At 44.4% G+C, this 15,392-nt stretch overlaps 1 protein-coding gene across 10 annotated transcripts in view; it reads right to left on the reverse strand.

The window, feature by feature from the left end:
• Positions 1-14,806, reverse strand: part of PAN3 (poly(A) specific ribonuclease subunit PAN3) — a 123,083-nt gene extending 108,277 nt beyond the window's left edge. For 4 of the 10 annotated variants that reach the window (XM_061434876.1, XM_061434880.1, XM_061434875.1 and 1 more), the window contains exon 1: positions 14,204-14,801. In XM_061434876.1, the coding sequence (XP_061290860.1) occupies positions 14,204-14,657 (454 nt within the window). In that variant the 5' untranslated portion in view covers positions 14,658-14,801. Of the gene's footprint in view, positions 1-14,203 lie in introns of all 10 variants that reach the window. The other 6 variants (XM_061434883.1, XM_061434882.1, XM_061434881.1 and 3 more) reach the window with 4 other exon arrangements.
• Between the last annotated feature and the right edge of the window lie 586 nt (positions 14,807-15,392).

Consider the following 15,392-nt stretch of genomic DNA (forward strand, 5'->3'; position numbering starts at 1 on the left):
GGAGTTGGTGATGGACAGGGAGGACTGCCGTGCTGCAATTAAGGGGTAAAAAAATAAAGCAAATGTTTTTCTGGAACTCTCTTGCTTTTTCAATGATCCAGCGGATGTTGGCAATTTGATCTCTGGTTCCTCTGCCTTTTCTAAAATCAGTTTGAACATCTGGAAGCTCACAGTTTACGTACCATTGAAGCCTGGCTTGGAGAATTTTGAGCATTTCTTTGCTAGCATATGAGATGAGTGCAATCGTGCAGTAGTTTGAACATTCTTTGGCATTGCCTTTCTTTGAGACTGGAATGAAAACAGATCTTTTCCAGTCCTGTGGCCACTGCTGAGTTTTCCAAATTTGCTGACATATTGAGTGCAGCACTTTCACAGCATCATCTTTTAGGATTTGAAATAGCTCAACTGGAACTCCATCACCTCCACTAGCTTTGTTCATAGTGATGCTTCCTAAGGCCCACTTGTCTTTGCATTCCATGATGGCTCTAGGTGAGTGATCACACCATCGTGGTTATCTGGGTCATGAAGATCTTTTTTGTATCGTTCTTCTGTGTATTCTTGCCACCTCTTCTTAATATATTCTTCTTCTTTTAGGTCCATACCATTTTCTGTCGGTTATTGAGCCCACATTTACAGGAAATGTTCCCTTGGTATCTCTAATTTTCTTGAAGAGATCTCTAGTCTTTCCCACTCTATTGTTTTCCTCTATTTCTTTGCATTGATCACTGAGGAACGCTTTCTTATCTCTTCTTGCTATTCTTTGGAACTCTGCATTCAAATGGGTATATCTTTCCTTTTCTCCTTTGCCTTTAGCTTCTTTTCTCAGCTCTTCTTTTCTCAGCTACTTCTAAGGCCTCATCAGACAACCATTTTGCCTTTTTGCATTTATTTTTCTTGGAGATGGTCTTGATCACTGTCTCCTGTACAATGTCACGAACCTCCATCCACAGTTCTTCAGATTATCAGATCTAGCCCCTTGAATCTATTTCTCACTTCCACTATATAATCATAAGAGATTTAAGTCATACCTGAATGGTCTAGTGGTTTTCCCTACTTTCTTCAATGAAGTCCAAATTTGGCAAAAAGGAATTCATGATCTGAGCCGCAGTCAGCTCCTGGTCTTGTTTTTGCTGACTGTATAGAGCTTCTCCATCTTTGGCTGCAAAGAATACTCGATCTGATTTCAGTATTGACCATCTGGTGATGTCCGTGTGTAGAGTCTTTTCTTGTGTTGTTGGAAGAGGCTGTTTACTATGACCAGTGTGTTCTCTTGGCAAAACTCTGTTAGCCTTTGCCCTGCTTCATTTTGTACTCCAACGCCAAATTTGCCTGTTAATCCAGGTATCTCTTGACTTCCTACTTTTGCATTCCAGTCCCCTATAAGGAAGAGGACATCTTTTTGGGGTGTTAGTTCTAGAAGGTCTTGTAGGTCTTCATAGAACCATTCAACTTCAGCTTTTTCAGCGTTACTGGTCGGGGCACAGAGTTGGATTACTGTGCTACTGAATGGTTTGCCTTGGAAACGAACAGAGATCATCCTGTTCTTTTTGAGACTGCATCCAAGTACTGCATTTTGAACTCTTATTGACTATGATGGCTACTCCATTTCTTCTAAGTGATTCTTGCCCATAGTGGTAGATATAATCTGAGTTAAATTCACCCATTCCAGTCCATTTTAGTTCACTGATTCCTAAAATGTCAACATTCCCACTTGCCACCTCCTGTGTGACCACTCCCAATTTGCCTTGATTCATGGACCTAACATTCCAGGTTCCTATGCAATATTGCTCTATACAACATAGGAATTTACTTCCACCACCCGTCACATCCACAATTGGCTGTTGTTTTTGCTTTGGCTCTATCCCTTCATTCTTTCTGGAGCTATTTCTGCATTCTTCTCCAGTAGCATCACTCACTCACTGAAGTCACTCGGTCGTGTCCGACTCTTTGCAACCTCACGGACTGTAGCCTACAAGGCTCCTCCATCCGTGGGATTTTCCAGGCAAGAATACTGGAGTGGGTTGCCATTTCCTTCTCCAGGAAATCTTCCCAACCCAGGGACTGAACCTGGGTCTCCAGCATTGTAGGCAGATGCTTTACTGACCTGGGGAGTTCATCTTTCAGTGTCATACCTTTTTGCCTTTCCATACTGTTCACGGGGTTCTCAAGGCAAGAATACTGAAGTGGTTTGCCATTCCCTTCTCCAGTGGACGTTTTGTCAGAACTCTCCGCCATGACCTTTCTGTCTTGGGAGGCCCTACACAGTATGGTTCATAGTTTCATTGAGCTACACAAGCTCAATGCGGTCATGTGATCAAATTGGTTACTTTTCTGTGATTGAGGTTGTCATTCTGTCTGCCCTCTGATGGAGAAGGCTAAGAGGATTATGGAAGCTTCCTGAAGGGAGAGACTGACTGAGGGGGAAACTGGGTCTTGTTCTGATGGGTGGGGACATGTTCAATAAATCCTTAATCCAATTTTCTGTTAATGGGCAGGGCTGTGTTCCCTCCCTGTTGCTTGACCTGGGGCCAAACTATGGTGGAGGCAATGAAGATAATGGCGACCTCCTTCAAAAGGTCCCTGCATACACTGCTGCCCTCATGCCCCCAAACCTGCAGCAAGCCACTGCTGACCCAGGTCTCCACCAGAGACTCATGGACACTCACGGGCAAGTCTGGGTCAGTCCCTTGGGGGGTCACTGCTCCTTTCTCCTGCGTCCTGCTGCACACAGGGTTTTTGTCTGTGGCCTCCAAGAGTCTGTTTCCTCAGTCCTGTGTAAGTTCTGGTGGTTCTATGGTGGGGATAATGGCGACCTGCAAAGGGCTTATGCCATACCCAGGTTTGCTACACCCAGAGCTCCTGCGGCAGGCCACTGCTCACCCACACCTCCACAGGAGACACTCAGACATGTTTCTGGCTCAGTGTCTGTAAGTTGGGCGTGCGTTTTGTGCCGTTCCCAGGTCTGAGCAGCTCAGGCAACCAGGTGCTTGCCGAGCGCACTGTCCCAGGTGGGCTGTGCATCTTAATCACCTCCCGGGTCCAGACTACTCAGTTTCCTGGGTGTGCTGCGTGTCTCCTCTGGAGAGCTACTCTCAACCTGCAACCGGTCTGGCAGATGTTATCCACCCAGGATCTCAGGAGGACATGGTTAGCAGCTGGAAGCCTGCTCACTGTTGGTGGAAGATGCTGTCTCTGGGGCTGAAATGGTAGCAGCCCCTTGCCTTCTGGCTCTAGATGTTGCAAGCCTGCCTCTCTGCCTCTGGGCGGGGAGGGGCCGGTATGTAGCTCTCCTTTGGTATGCAACTCAATCCTTTGTTCTGTGAGAGGGCCAGGCTGTGGACAATTCTTAAAAAGATGGGAATATGAACACCTGACCTGCCTCCTGAGAAATCTGTAGAAGGTAAAGAAGCAACAGTTAGAACTGGACATGGAACAACAGGAGTACGTCAAGGCTGTGTACTGTCACCCTGCTTATTTAATTTATATGCAGAGTACATCATGTGAAATGCCAGACTGGATGACTCACAAGCTGGAATCAAGATTGCTGGGAGAAATATCAGTAACCTCAGATATGCAGATAACACCACCCTTGTGGCAGAAAGTGAAGAGGAACTCAAAAGCCTCTTGATGAAAGTGAAAGAGGAGAGTGGAAAAGTTGGCTTAATGCTCAACATTCAGAAAACTAAGATCATGGCATGTAGTCCCATCACTTCATGGGAAATAGATGGGGCAACAGTGGAAACAGTGAGAGACTATTTTGGGGGGCTCCAAAAATCACTGCAGATGGTGACTGCAGCCATGAAATTAAAAGACACTTGGTCCTTGGAAAAAAAGCTATGACCAACATCAGTCAGTCAGTCAGTTCAGTCGTTCAGTCATGTCCGACTCTTTGCGACCCCATGGACTGCAGCACGCCAGGCCTCCCTGTCCATCACCAACTTCCGGAGTTTACTCAAACGTGTGTCCATTGAGTTGGTGATGCCATCCAACTATCTCATCCTCTGTCGTCTCCTTCTCCTCCCACCCTCAATCTTTCCCAGCATCAGGGTCTTTTCTAATGAGTCAGCTCTTCGCATCAGGTGGCCAAAGTACTGGAGTTTCAGCTTCAACATCAGTCCTTCCAATGAATATTCAGGACCGATTTCCTTTAGGATGGACTGGTCGGATCTCCTTGCAGTCCAAGAGACTCTCAAGAGTCTTCTCCAACAACACAGTTCAAAAGCATCAATTCTTTGGTGGTCAGCTTTCTTAATAGTTCAAATCTCATGTTCATACATGACTATTGGAAAAACCACAGCCTTGACTAGACGGACCTTTGTTGGAAGAGTAATGTCTCTGCTTTTTAATATGCTATCTAGGTTGGTCATAACTTTCCTTCCAAGGAGCAAGTGTCTTTGAATTTCATAGTTGCAGTCACCATCTGCAGTGATTTTGGAGCCCACAGAACAAGTCTGGCTTTCCATAGAACAAGTTTTAAAGACAAAAAAAGAGTCCAGCTGAAAATACTGAGTGGTTCTCCTCTGCCAACAAGGACATCACAGACAGGTGCTGGCAATCCTTATCCCAAGGGATGAAATCCAAACTTCTTAGTCAACATTAAAAAGCCCTCAACATTCCGTTCTCAACCTATCATTATAGTATTTCCTAAAAGTTCTGGGTCTGAATTTCAGTTCTGCCACTTACTAGCCACAATGTCTCGGGCAAAATGCTTATAAAGTGGAGATTATACCATGACTTGTAAAATGAGACACGTACCATCTACCTGGCAAACTTTAATGAAACGTTACAGAAAAAAATGAAAAGTATATTTAAAAACCTGAAAAGTATCTTAAAAGTTCTTGTAAAACTCCTGATGGCTGCAACTCTATAAATCTACTAAGAAAAAATGAATTTTACATTTACAATGGGTGAATTTACAGTAGGTAAATTATATTTTGACAAACCTCCTTTTTAAAACCCATGGAGAAAACTGGGATTATTCAATCAATGGATTTAAGACAACTGTGTATCCATCAGGGAAACAACACAGATATTTCCAAAATATCAAAAATTATAATGCAAAAATATACATTCTACTATAAAAAGATCTTACAATAACTAACACTACTGAACTCTCTCCTCCAGTCAAACCAATAAACTCATTATATTTTGAAGGTCTATAGTTAGGACCAACTTAGACAGCATATTAAAAAGCAAAGACAACAAAGGTTGTTACTTTGCCAACAAAGGTCTGTCTAGTCAAGGCTATGGTTTTTCCAGTGGTCACGTAGGGATGTGAGAGCTGGACTGTGAAGAAAGCTGAGCGCCGGAGAATTGATGCTTTTGAACTGTGGTGTTGGAGAAGACTCTTGAGAGTCCCTTGGACTGCAAGGAGATCCAACCAGTCCATTCTGAAGGAGATCAGTCCTGGGTGTTCTTTGGAAGGAATGATGCTAAAGCTGAAACTCCAGTACTTTGGCCACCTCACGCAAAGAGTTGACTCACTGGAAAAGACTCTGATGCTGGGAGGGATCAGGGGCAGGAGGAGAAGGGGACGACGGAGGATGAGATGGCTGGATGGCATCACGGACTCAATGGACGTGAGTCTGAATGAACTCCGGGAGTTGGTGATGGACAGGGAGGGCTGGCGTGCTGCAATTCATGGGGTCGCAAGGAGTTGGACACGACTGAGCGACTGAACTGAACTGATAGTTCGCAACTGGGCTGCCCATGTGGCACTAGTGGTAAAGAATCCACTTGCACTGTAGGAGATGTAAGAGACATGGGTTCGACCCCTGGGTTGGGAAGATCCCCTGGAGGAGGGCAAGGCAACCCACTCCAGTATTCTTGCCTGGGAAATCCCATGGACAGAGGAGCCTGGTGGGCTACAGCCCACAGGACTGCAAAGAGTCAGAGACAACTGAAGTGACTTGGCACGCACAGTCCACAACAAGGAGTACCATCAATTCCAGCACACACACAGCTCAAGCCGTAGAATCCTCAAGACCCAGGTACAATGGAAAAAACAAAATACTTGAAGTTAGTCACTGTGTTCTAATCCAAGTTTTAACACTCACTAGCTGAATGACCTTAAGCAAAACCCACTAAAATTCATTTCTTCATCTGAAAGAAAAGCAATCACATCTCACTCACAGGGCTGTGAAAGGCCCTCAAGTGAAGCAGAGTGCCTAGCACCCTACTTCAAAAGTAATCATAAATGTTATTTTCCTCCTTCCTCATCTCTAGAATGCATTGCCCTATTATTCCAAACTGTTTTCTTAAAAACTCCACCTTTTAAGATACTGTTTATATCACTCATGTGACCAAAAAAAAGAAATCCTTTGATCCTTCATTGCTGTCTTCAACCACTAAAACATTTAATTATTCTGTAAACTGAGATTAGGAACTATTCCTGATATTTTTCTGGCATTCCCTACTCTACTGGCACATTTACATAAACATTCATATACAAGTAAGCCCTTCTTAAAAGTAGGTATTCAAATAGCTGATAAACAATACAACAGATTTTCACATCCAAGTTCTATTAAACAACCCCATGCAAATAGTATTACTGCCTCCATTTTTCTGATGGGGCAGTGCGACCTAGAGACACCAGATGACAGCACAGTGGATGCAGGCCCAGTAAACAGGGGCTCCTCCGGCCACTCAGCAAACAGTCACACCATCCTTTGCCCTACCGCACCGTGGAATGAGCACAGACTAAGCAAACGCAGCTGCCCATGAGCTCTGTTGCAGCCAGCTGCCAATTACTCATCCTTGAAAGTTTATTTAACCTAAGTCTTAGTTTCCTCCTCTGTAAAACAGAAATGGTTAATGTCTACTTTCCAGAATAAAAGACCTGAAGTTTGTCTCTCTTGACTACCTTCCCCTACCCCCCAGGGACCCCTGCCTCTGACAACCACCAATCACTTCTTCATTGTTATCTATGCGTTTGGGTTGTTTTATTGTTGTTGTTTTTTTAAGATTCCACATGGAAGTGAGATCCTACTACATTTGCCTACTTATTTTTTTTAATTTAACAAGTTTGAACAAGCTTACCGAAGACTCTATACGTTCCTTAAATATGCATATGTTATACTTTGTGTTAATTTATGTATAAGTTGGCCACCTCATGCGAAGAGTTGACTCATTGGAAAAGACTCTGATGCTGGGAGGGATTGGGAGCAGGAGGAGAAGGGGACGACAGGATGAGATGGCTGGATGGCATCACTGACTCAATGGACTTGAGTCTCAGTGAACTCCGGGAGTTGGTGATGGACAGGGAGGCCTGGCATGCTGCGATTTATGGGGTCGCAAAGAGTCCGACACAAATGAGAGACTGAACTGAACTGATACATAGTATATTAAGATGTAACAGCTTAGTACCATTACTTGTAAAAGACCATAAACAATCTAAATAGCCACTGAAAAGGACAGTACAATCACACAAGAGAATTATTACACAGTCACTATAAAGAGTAAAGTATATTCCTATGTGTAGACATGAAATAAACTAGAAGATAAGCAGTTTGGTGAAAAAACTCAAAGTGCACTAGCCTTCCATGTGTGAGCAGTATGTACTAAGGGAAATACAAACATGAGTGATCTACAAAGAACATCTCTGAAAAGGTACATAATAAATTGAAAAGAGTGACTGTCTTTTGGAGAGGGATCAGGGAGCTAAGGAAGAAGGGAGACTATTTTTCACTGTGCATCCTCTTGCACTATTTAAACTTTTAACCTGTGTGCGTGCCTGTGACTCTTCATGACCAAATGGGCTGAAGCCCACCAGGCTTTCCCACTCATGCAGCACATTTTTAATTTCCAAAGCAATATATTGTTCCTAGATTTTAAAAGCTGCAATTTTTAATGTTAAAAATACAATTAAAAGCTGGTTTTAGAAAAACGATACAAATATCTTTAATTTTTTAAAGAAAAAGATACCAAAGGACATCAAAAAAGGAAGTTTTACCAGAAGAGGGCCATTATCCACAAGCCAATTAACTCAGCCAAGATAAGAGAACATGTCCTTCCCTATGCTGAAGCTGCTGAGAGGTCAAAGATTTTTAAAGCTATTGGGAAGGAAAGAGGATGAATTCTAAAAATTGATCATAAAATAATTTGTTTCCTAGAACATAAACATTTAGAAAAACACAAACATTTTATACCTGAAGGAATTTTAAACATCATGTACTCCATACCCCATTCTCATATTCTACAGACAAAGAAATATATTCCCACATGGACTAAATTACTAGCCTAAGATCAAAGTTACTTTAAGACAGAGTACTAAAAAAAGAGAAAAAACTAGTTCTCAGGACCCCCCAGTCCAACAGTAATTCCTATACAATGAAAGGAAGAGAAAATACTGTATGTATGAATTTGTTGACAACTATATGACAACAAGCTTCCCACATGGCTCAATGGTAAAGAATCCACCTGACAATGCAGGAGACATGCATTCGATCCCAGAGTCAAAAAGATCCCCCGGAGGAGGAAATGGCAATCCACTCCAGTATTCTTGCCTGGAAAATCCCAGGGACAGACGACCCTGGCGGGCTACAGTCCATGAGTCATGAAGAGTCAGACATGACTGAGCAATTGAGCACACACTGATCGCAAATGACAACAGGGCATAAAACAAGAATTTTATCACATTCCTTTGTATAACTTCAGATCATAAACTACTTTATAAAAACAGAATATAAAGTTAATATGGAAAAACAAATGTAAGAAATACTGCTACAAAACTTGAGTGTATATACGTATGCCCATGCTATATACTTAACTGTCTCCCCCTAAATTCTCATACTGAAACCTTAACCCTCAATGTGAGTGCATGTGGAGATACGGCCCTTAGGAGTAGTTAAGGTTACACACAAAACTATTAATAATGATTAACCCTGGGCAATGAGATCAGTTTAACTTTATACACTGCTGTTTCAGTGAAAATTTTTACCAAAAAAGTTTATTAAAAACTAAATAAATTCAACCCTAAAATAAATAAATTTTTAAAATACTTCTAGGTACCATAAACATTCATACCTTTGTACACAAAAGCAGATATGCCTACAGAAGAGTAAACAACAACAAAAAGACGTGGCAGTGGAAGCACGGAATCCTAACCACTGGGCAACCAGGGAATTCCCTATAGCACATTCCCAAAATGACAAAATTATAGAAATGGAGGGCAAATTAGTGGTTGCCAGGGATTTGAAGGAAGGTGACAAAAAGGCCTCTTGAGGGTGACAGAGCTGCTCCATGTCCTGACTGTGCTGGCAGGTGTAAAAACATACACACAATAAAACTCCACAGAACTAAATTATACACATGTGTACACACATGCACAAATAAGACTCAGAAGATCTTGAAAAGGTTAAGTGGATTGTTCCAATCAGCGTGGCTGTGACCCTGCACTGCAGTTCCACAAGGTGCTGCCGCCAGGGAAATGGGGATGGGACAGCAGGCTTTCTGTGTTATTTCTTACAACTGCGTGTGACTCTACAATTATCTCAAAATAGAAAGTTAATTTAAAAAGAGAAAAATCCTATAAAAGGACAAAAATAGATGTTTTGGCCATCGTTTAGCTTCTTAGAGTCATTTCAAATGCACTTTCATGGAAAAAAGTGTTTACTCACTAACTGAATCTTACTGAGACATTAGTACAACCCTGAGTACTCCTCATAAAGCTTTAAGCTTTCCTCGTAAAACTTCTCAAGATCTAATTTTATCTTATACATTTACCTGTATTCCCCACTAGAATGTAACCTCCACAAGACAGACTTTTGTTTCATTCAATGTTGTATTCCTATCACCCTGATCAAAACATGCCACTTTGCAAGCACCATATTAAAGGAGTGAAATCAATGGTATTACAAAGTCTCTTGTTATCTACTTTGTGTATAGTCGAATAAAAATGTGTTAATCTATACGAGCTCTCCTAATGGCAAATTCCCAGTACTCACTCCTCTGTGAGCTGATTCAGGTTTGTGGGGTGAAAAGTATAATTCTGGCTTAAACAAAAACAGTCTTGCCATACACTCCAAAGTTTGCATATGAACTTCAAGGTATTCCCTGCTTTTTGCCTTTTGGACAGACAGCCATGGTTCAATCATCTGTAGCTATTTTACTGGTCTTGAAAATATACTCTCAAAAACTAGGAGGTAAAGAAATATACAGGCTAACTGTAGACTTATTACTAATATTCAACTAACAACAGCAACTAACCCTGACCCCTCACTATGTACCAGATAATGCTCTGATAGGGTTATATTCAAGCCTGTCACAACTCTGAACTAGGTACTAATATTACCTCCATGTTTAAAAATGAGAAAAATAGAGGCTTAAAAGTTAAAAACTCAAGATCACAAAGTAGACAGGAGAGCCAGGTCCATCTTAGATGTGCCTTATTCCAGAGCCTTCACTACTAATTAAATTAGCAGAACTGAAAATAAGTCTGTTTTGGTAAAATAAATCTATTGGGTTTCAAATAAAGTAACATATATAAAATACAAATACTGAGCTGCTAAAAACTGAGCATCTTGAAGATGAAAAGTCTAGCTGGCTGAGAATATTAGAATCACATCATTAAAAGGTCAAGAATCAGCAACTCAATTAAACCACCAAATCAAACCACACTGAACCTTCAGAAGATTCGAATTCCAAAAGAAATACGAAATCTCTAACACTTTAAAAAAGAATAATAAACAAACTGCTATTTTCCCAATAATCCTGAATGCCAGAATACGTTCACTACCATACCGCCTGGTCAACCAAAGAGCTATAAGTGTAATACTTCTGTACAGATAAAAAGTAGGCAACAAAGGAAAGTACAGTTCCTTTACGAGACTGAAACACCACTGCAACCAAGCATACTAAAAATAAAGCCTTTCTGCTTCAGTTTTCCAAAGCTTGCAAAGTAAGGATAAAATCTCCTCTTGCATTTACCTTTCAAGTTTTCACACAATCTGAAACACTACCAAAACAATTCAAGTACTGAAAGCAAGAGTCAAAAACTCAAAGGCCAAGAGGAGCCAGGCTTGTAAGTTACCTAGTCAGTAGTAAGGCAAAAATGGAGTCTTGCCCAGCCAACACACCTAATTCTAATATAGAAAAGAGCTGCCCTTCAAAGAAAGTCAGAAATCTGTAGTTTACTGTTAAACCTGATTTTTTAAATGTTGTCAACTAATTCAGTTACAATCCAACACATGCAAATTAAAAACATCAAATTATATCATAAATTTTAGGCACCAAAAAGGCTAAAATTATAAGATGGCTAATATCAAGTGCTGGGGAGAACGTGAAGCAACTTGAAATAACTTGAACTCTCATACTCTGCTAGACTGAATGTAAATGTGATACAATCTTTTCAGAAAACTGTCTGAAATCATCTACTTAATTCCACTCCTAACATAAATTCATAGACTTGAACCAAAAAACATGTTCAAGAATGTTTAAAAGAGTGCTCTTAATAAACAAAAATTGGAAACGTACCATCGGCCACTAACAGCAAAATGAGAATATAAAATAAGGTACATTCATATGATGTGTAACACCAGGCAAGAATGAGACTAAGAGGTTGCTCCCACATAACTGATCTTACAAATATGCTTAAAGAAAAGAGGCCCACAATGTTCTTATAGAGCTCAAAAAAAAGAATGAAAAAGTGAAAAATGAATCGACAACGTAGTTCATGAAGTCAGTGGTTACCTCTGGGAAAGGAGTGACTGCAAAGATAGGAAGAACAGAACTTCTGCAGGTCCTGATTGAGTTCTATTTCCTGATCTGAGTACTGTTATAAGCTGTTTTCATCTTGTGAAAATTCCAAATTTTATGGTCTATATACTGTTCTGTAGGTGTGTACACTTCAACAAAAACTTTAAAACACACACGCACAGCTCCAAGATACCCAAGGAGCCCAAAGGATTTCTACATGTGGACCCAGCTTATCAGAGCAGATATGTCTGACATCCCAGCTCAAGAAATAGTCCACATTCTTACACCTAAAGAAGAGCAAAGGAAACAAAGTAAAAGCAATATAAAACTGTATCAGTAGTAAGTAAAAAAAAAAACAAAACTGTATCAGTGACTCTACCTGATCAACAACAAAATTTAAATTTCTCCTAATAACAACACCTCTCAGAATGTCCTCCCTTTTAATTGCCTCATACATTTCCCAAATCAAGTGTCTCATAAAATAGAGTATAATACAGTGAAACGTAGAAACTAGATCAAAAATTAAATAATGAAGTGTAAAAAATTCAATGCAAGCATTAAATCACCAACACAATCCTGTTCCCTGATTCCTGAACAACCTAACTTGACTGGCCACTCACTGATAGGAGACAATTTTATCTCACCCAAAGGAGTCACAACCTAGACCACCCGCGAGTTACCAAGAAGCCTACAGCAGACAAGAGGAGCCTCGGGCTTCACCCAGTTGAGTTAAAACAAGTCCCACAGAATCCAACTACATAATGCAGCTACTTAATCAAGTAACTGTTAAATGACTAAACGTTGACTTCAAAATGCCTTCACAGCACTGACTGCCTGTCCTCTCAAGAACCTACCTCCCAAACACGTTTGGTTCCTGAGATATGAAATGGTCCACACCTTTGAGTCATTGCTAGTATTTCTCCTCCATCTCCAACCTCACTTGTTTACAGCCTGTCCTAACTTTCATGTCCCAAATGTATCACATCTGTGTATTACAAAATCCTAGAAATACCACATATTAAATTGAATACCTCCATTTTTTTAACATGCCTCTTTCTGTAGGTAATAAAACCACTGTTCAGTTTCTCTGCTTACTCATCAAACATAACGAATTAATCTGAGCCACAACTCAATACATCCAGCAAACTTACCTAGAAAATGCAAAGTTGCTGCTCCAACGTGATAAAATTCCACCAATAAAGTAACCATTCTGACAAAACATTTTAAGTTACAAATTAATTCTTCTTAGCATTTCACCGTCACCAAATAACATCCGCACTTAAGTCAGACCCATCAGAGCAAAAGAAACAATCTTTAAAACACACACTAACACATACACCCATCTCTAGAAAGACACTTAATAATCCTCCCAGAACAAATAACTGCTAAAGCATCAAGCCAAATACTTAAGACCATTTACAGTTTAAAAAAAAAGTTCTGACATCCAAGTTAAGCAGCCTATCAAATGAGTTTCAAATCTAGTAACTTTTTAGAATTCCCAAGGAAGTAGGATTTTCCCACTTGGTTTAGAAATGCTCAATACACTCAGAAACAAACAAGGAAAAACTCGACACACCTCTACTTCTCAAGGGCAACCTTTTGTAAACCAGATTACACTTTTAGGCTTATTATTAGAACTGCAAACTCCACTCACTATCGACGAACAAGTTACAAGGTAACAGATGACAAGTGAAGAAAGGCCCGCTGCCCTAAGAGAGCCGAATTCGAGGGCTCAGTCGCACACAAATGTGCGCGGCTCATGGCGTGGCACGTTTCCGAGGCTGCGAGCTGAGGGTTCGCTGGATACAAAGTAGTAGAAGACAAGCGAAGTAGAAGACACCTCCGGACACCCTGCAGACTCCCGCCAGCTTTCAAGAAAACTGCGGAAATGCAAGTTTGGGTGAAATCCCGACTCAGACCAAGCACGCGAGAGACGGCTGTTTGTCGGTTCGCTCCCGATTCCTTAGAAAGCATTTCCTGCCTGGAAAACCTCTCTCCCAGAAGCCTTGCACACACACACACAGAAAAAAGAAAAAAGAAGAAAAAAATTTTTTCCGCTCTTCCAATCCACTCCTGGAAGCCGCGGAGCCCGCCCCGACCGGCACACACCCACCGGGGGACCCCTCCGCTCGGCCCGGGGCGCGCGCGCACACACACTCACAGGTGCCGGCAAACCCGGCCCCTTTCCACACCCCCCGGAAGCGACACCCCCATCTCCCGCACGCCGCGGCCCATCCCCCGTCCTCCCCGCCCCCACCCACACCCCCGCCCCCCCAAAACTCCACCGCCCCCCGTTCCCGGGGAGCCGGCCGGCCCTCGCCGCCCGGGCGGGCCAAGAGCTGTGGGGAGGGGAGGCAGGAAGACGGAAGGAGGCCCCAGGCCCCGGGCGTAGGCCTCTCGGAGCGCTTAGGGAGGCGAAAGCTGAAGGGAGAGGGGGACCCCGCGGGCCAGGCTTCGGCGCCCCCTGCCCCCGCTGCCCCGAAGCCCCCCGCCCCCGGGCCACACTCACTTGCCAGCCGCGGCCCGTCGAGGACGCCACTGTTGCCACCTCCGCCTCCGCCGGCTCCGGGCCCGGGGCCCCCCAGGTCCGGCTTCTTGGGCCCCGCGGGCGGCCCGGCTCCTCCAGCCGGGACCGCTCCGGGCGGGAAGCCGGCCGCGGGCGCGCCCGCCAGAGCCAGGGGGACGCTGTTGCTATGGAGGCCGAGGCCCGGCGCGGCCCCGGCGGCCGGGTCCTCATGCAGGAACTGACACTCCTCCCCGTAGAAGCACGTCTTATCCTTGGCGTAGTAGCGGCAGTACTTCAGCTTCACCCCCGCCGCTGCCGCCGCCGCCGCCGCCGCCCCGCCGGGGACGCCCCCGACCCCCGGCGGGGCCACCGCCACTACCGCCGCGGCCGCCGCCAGCGAGGAGGACGCGGAGGAGGCGGCGGCCGAGGGGGGCGGGAGGCCGCCGCCACTGTTCATGGCAACGCCGCAGCCTCGTCTTCCGCCGCCGCCACCATAGACTGGGGAGGGAGGGACGGCGCTGCCGGGGGGCCGGAGAAAAGCCCGGGCGGGCGGGTCTGTCCCGCTGCGGGAGCCGGAGCCGCCCGGGGAGGGGGGGAGGGGAGGGGAGAGGGGAGGGAGGAGGGGGCAGGAGGGAGGGGCGGGGAGGGGGAGAGTCGGGAGTCTCTCTCACTCACTCTCGCCTTCTCTTTTCTTAAAGGGGCCGCGCGCGGGACGACGGGGTGGGTGCGCGGGCCCTCTGACAGGGACTTCGAGGGCGCGGGCTCGGGTAGTAGGGGGAGGGGAAGGGGGCGGCGGCTGCAGCGAACGGGCGGGGAGGACGGAGGGGCCGGTTTATTTTTAAATTCTGCCTCCACTCGCTCTCTCGCGCTGTGGTTCCTCCGAGTTGTTTATTCCCTTTTCCTCTTCCTGAGACGGCCGTCGCCGCTGCGCCTGCGCGCCGGGGGCGCGGGGCCTTGTGGGTAGCGGGAGCGCCAGCGAGGGAGGGGGACTCCTGGCCGGGCGTCGGTTGGACGGGCGGGCGGTGGGCGGTCGGCTGCGGCGCTTCTCCGACGCCGAGCTGGCTGGGGGAGCGTTCTCACGGGGCGACAGGCCTTCCCGCTTTCGTTTGTCCTCTTACTTGTAAAGCCAGAGCGTCATTTCTTAATTGAAACGACGAAATTTACGGAATATGATGGTCATTTCTTAGGTGGG

The sequence above is a fragment of the Bos javanicus genome, chromosome 12, assembly GCF_032452875.1.
Source record: "Bos javanicus breed banteng chromosome 12, ARS-OSU_banteng_1.0, whole genome shotgun sequence".
Taxonomy (NCBI): domain Eukaryota; kingdom Metazoa; phylum Chordata; class Mammalia; order Artiodactyla; family Bovidae; genus Bos; species Bos javanicus.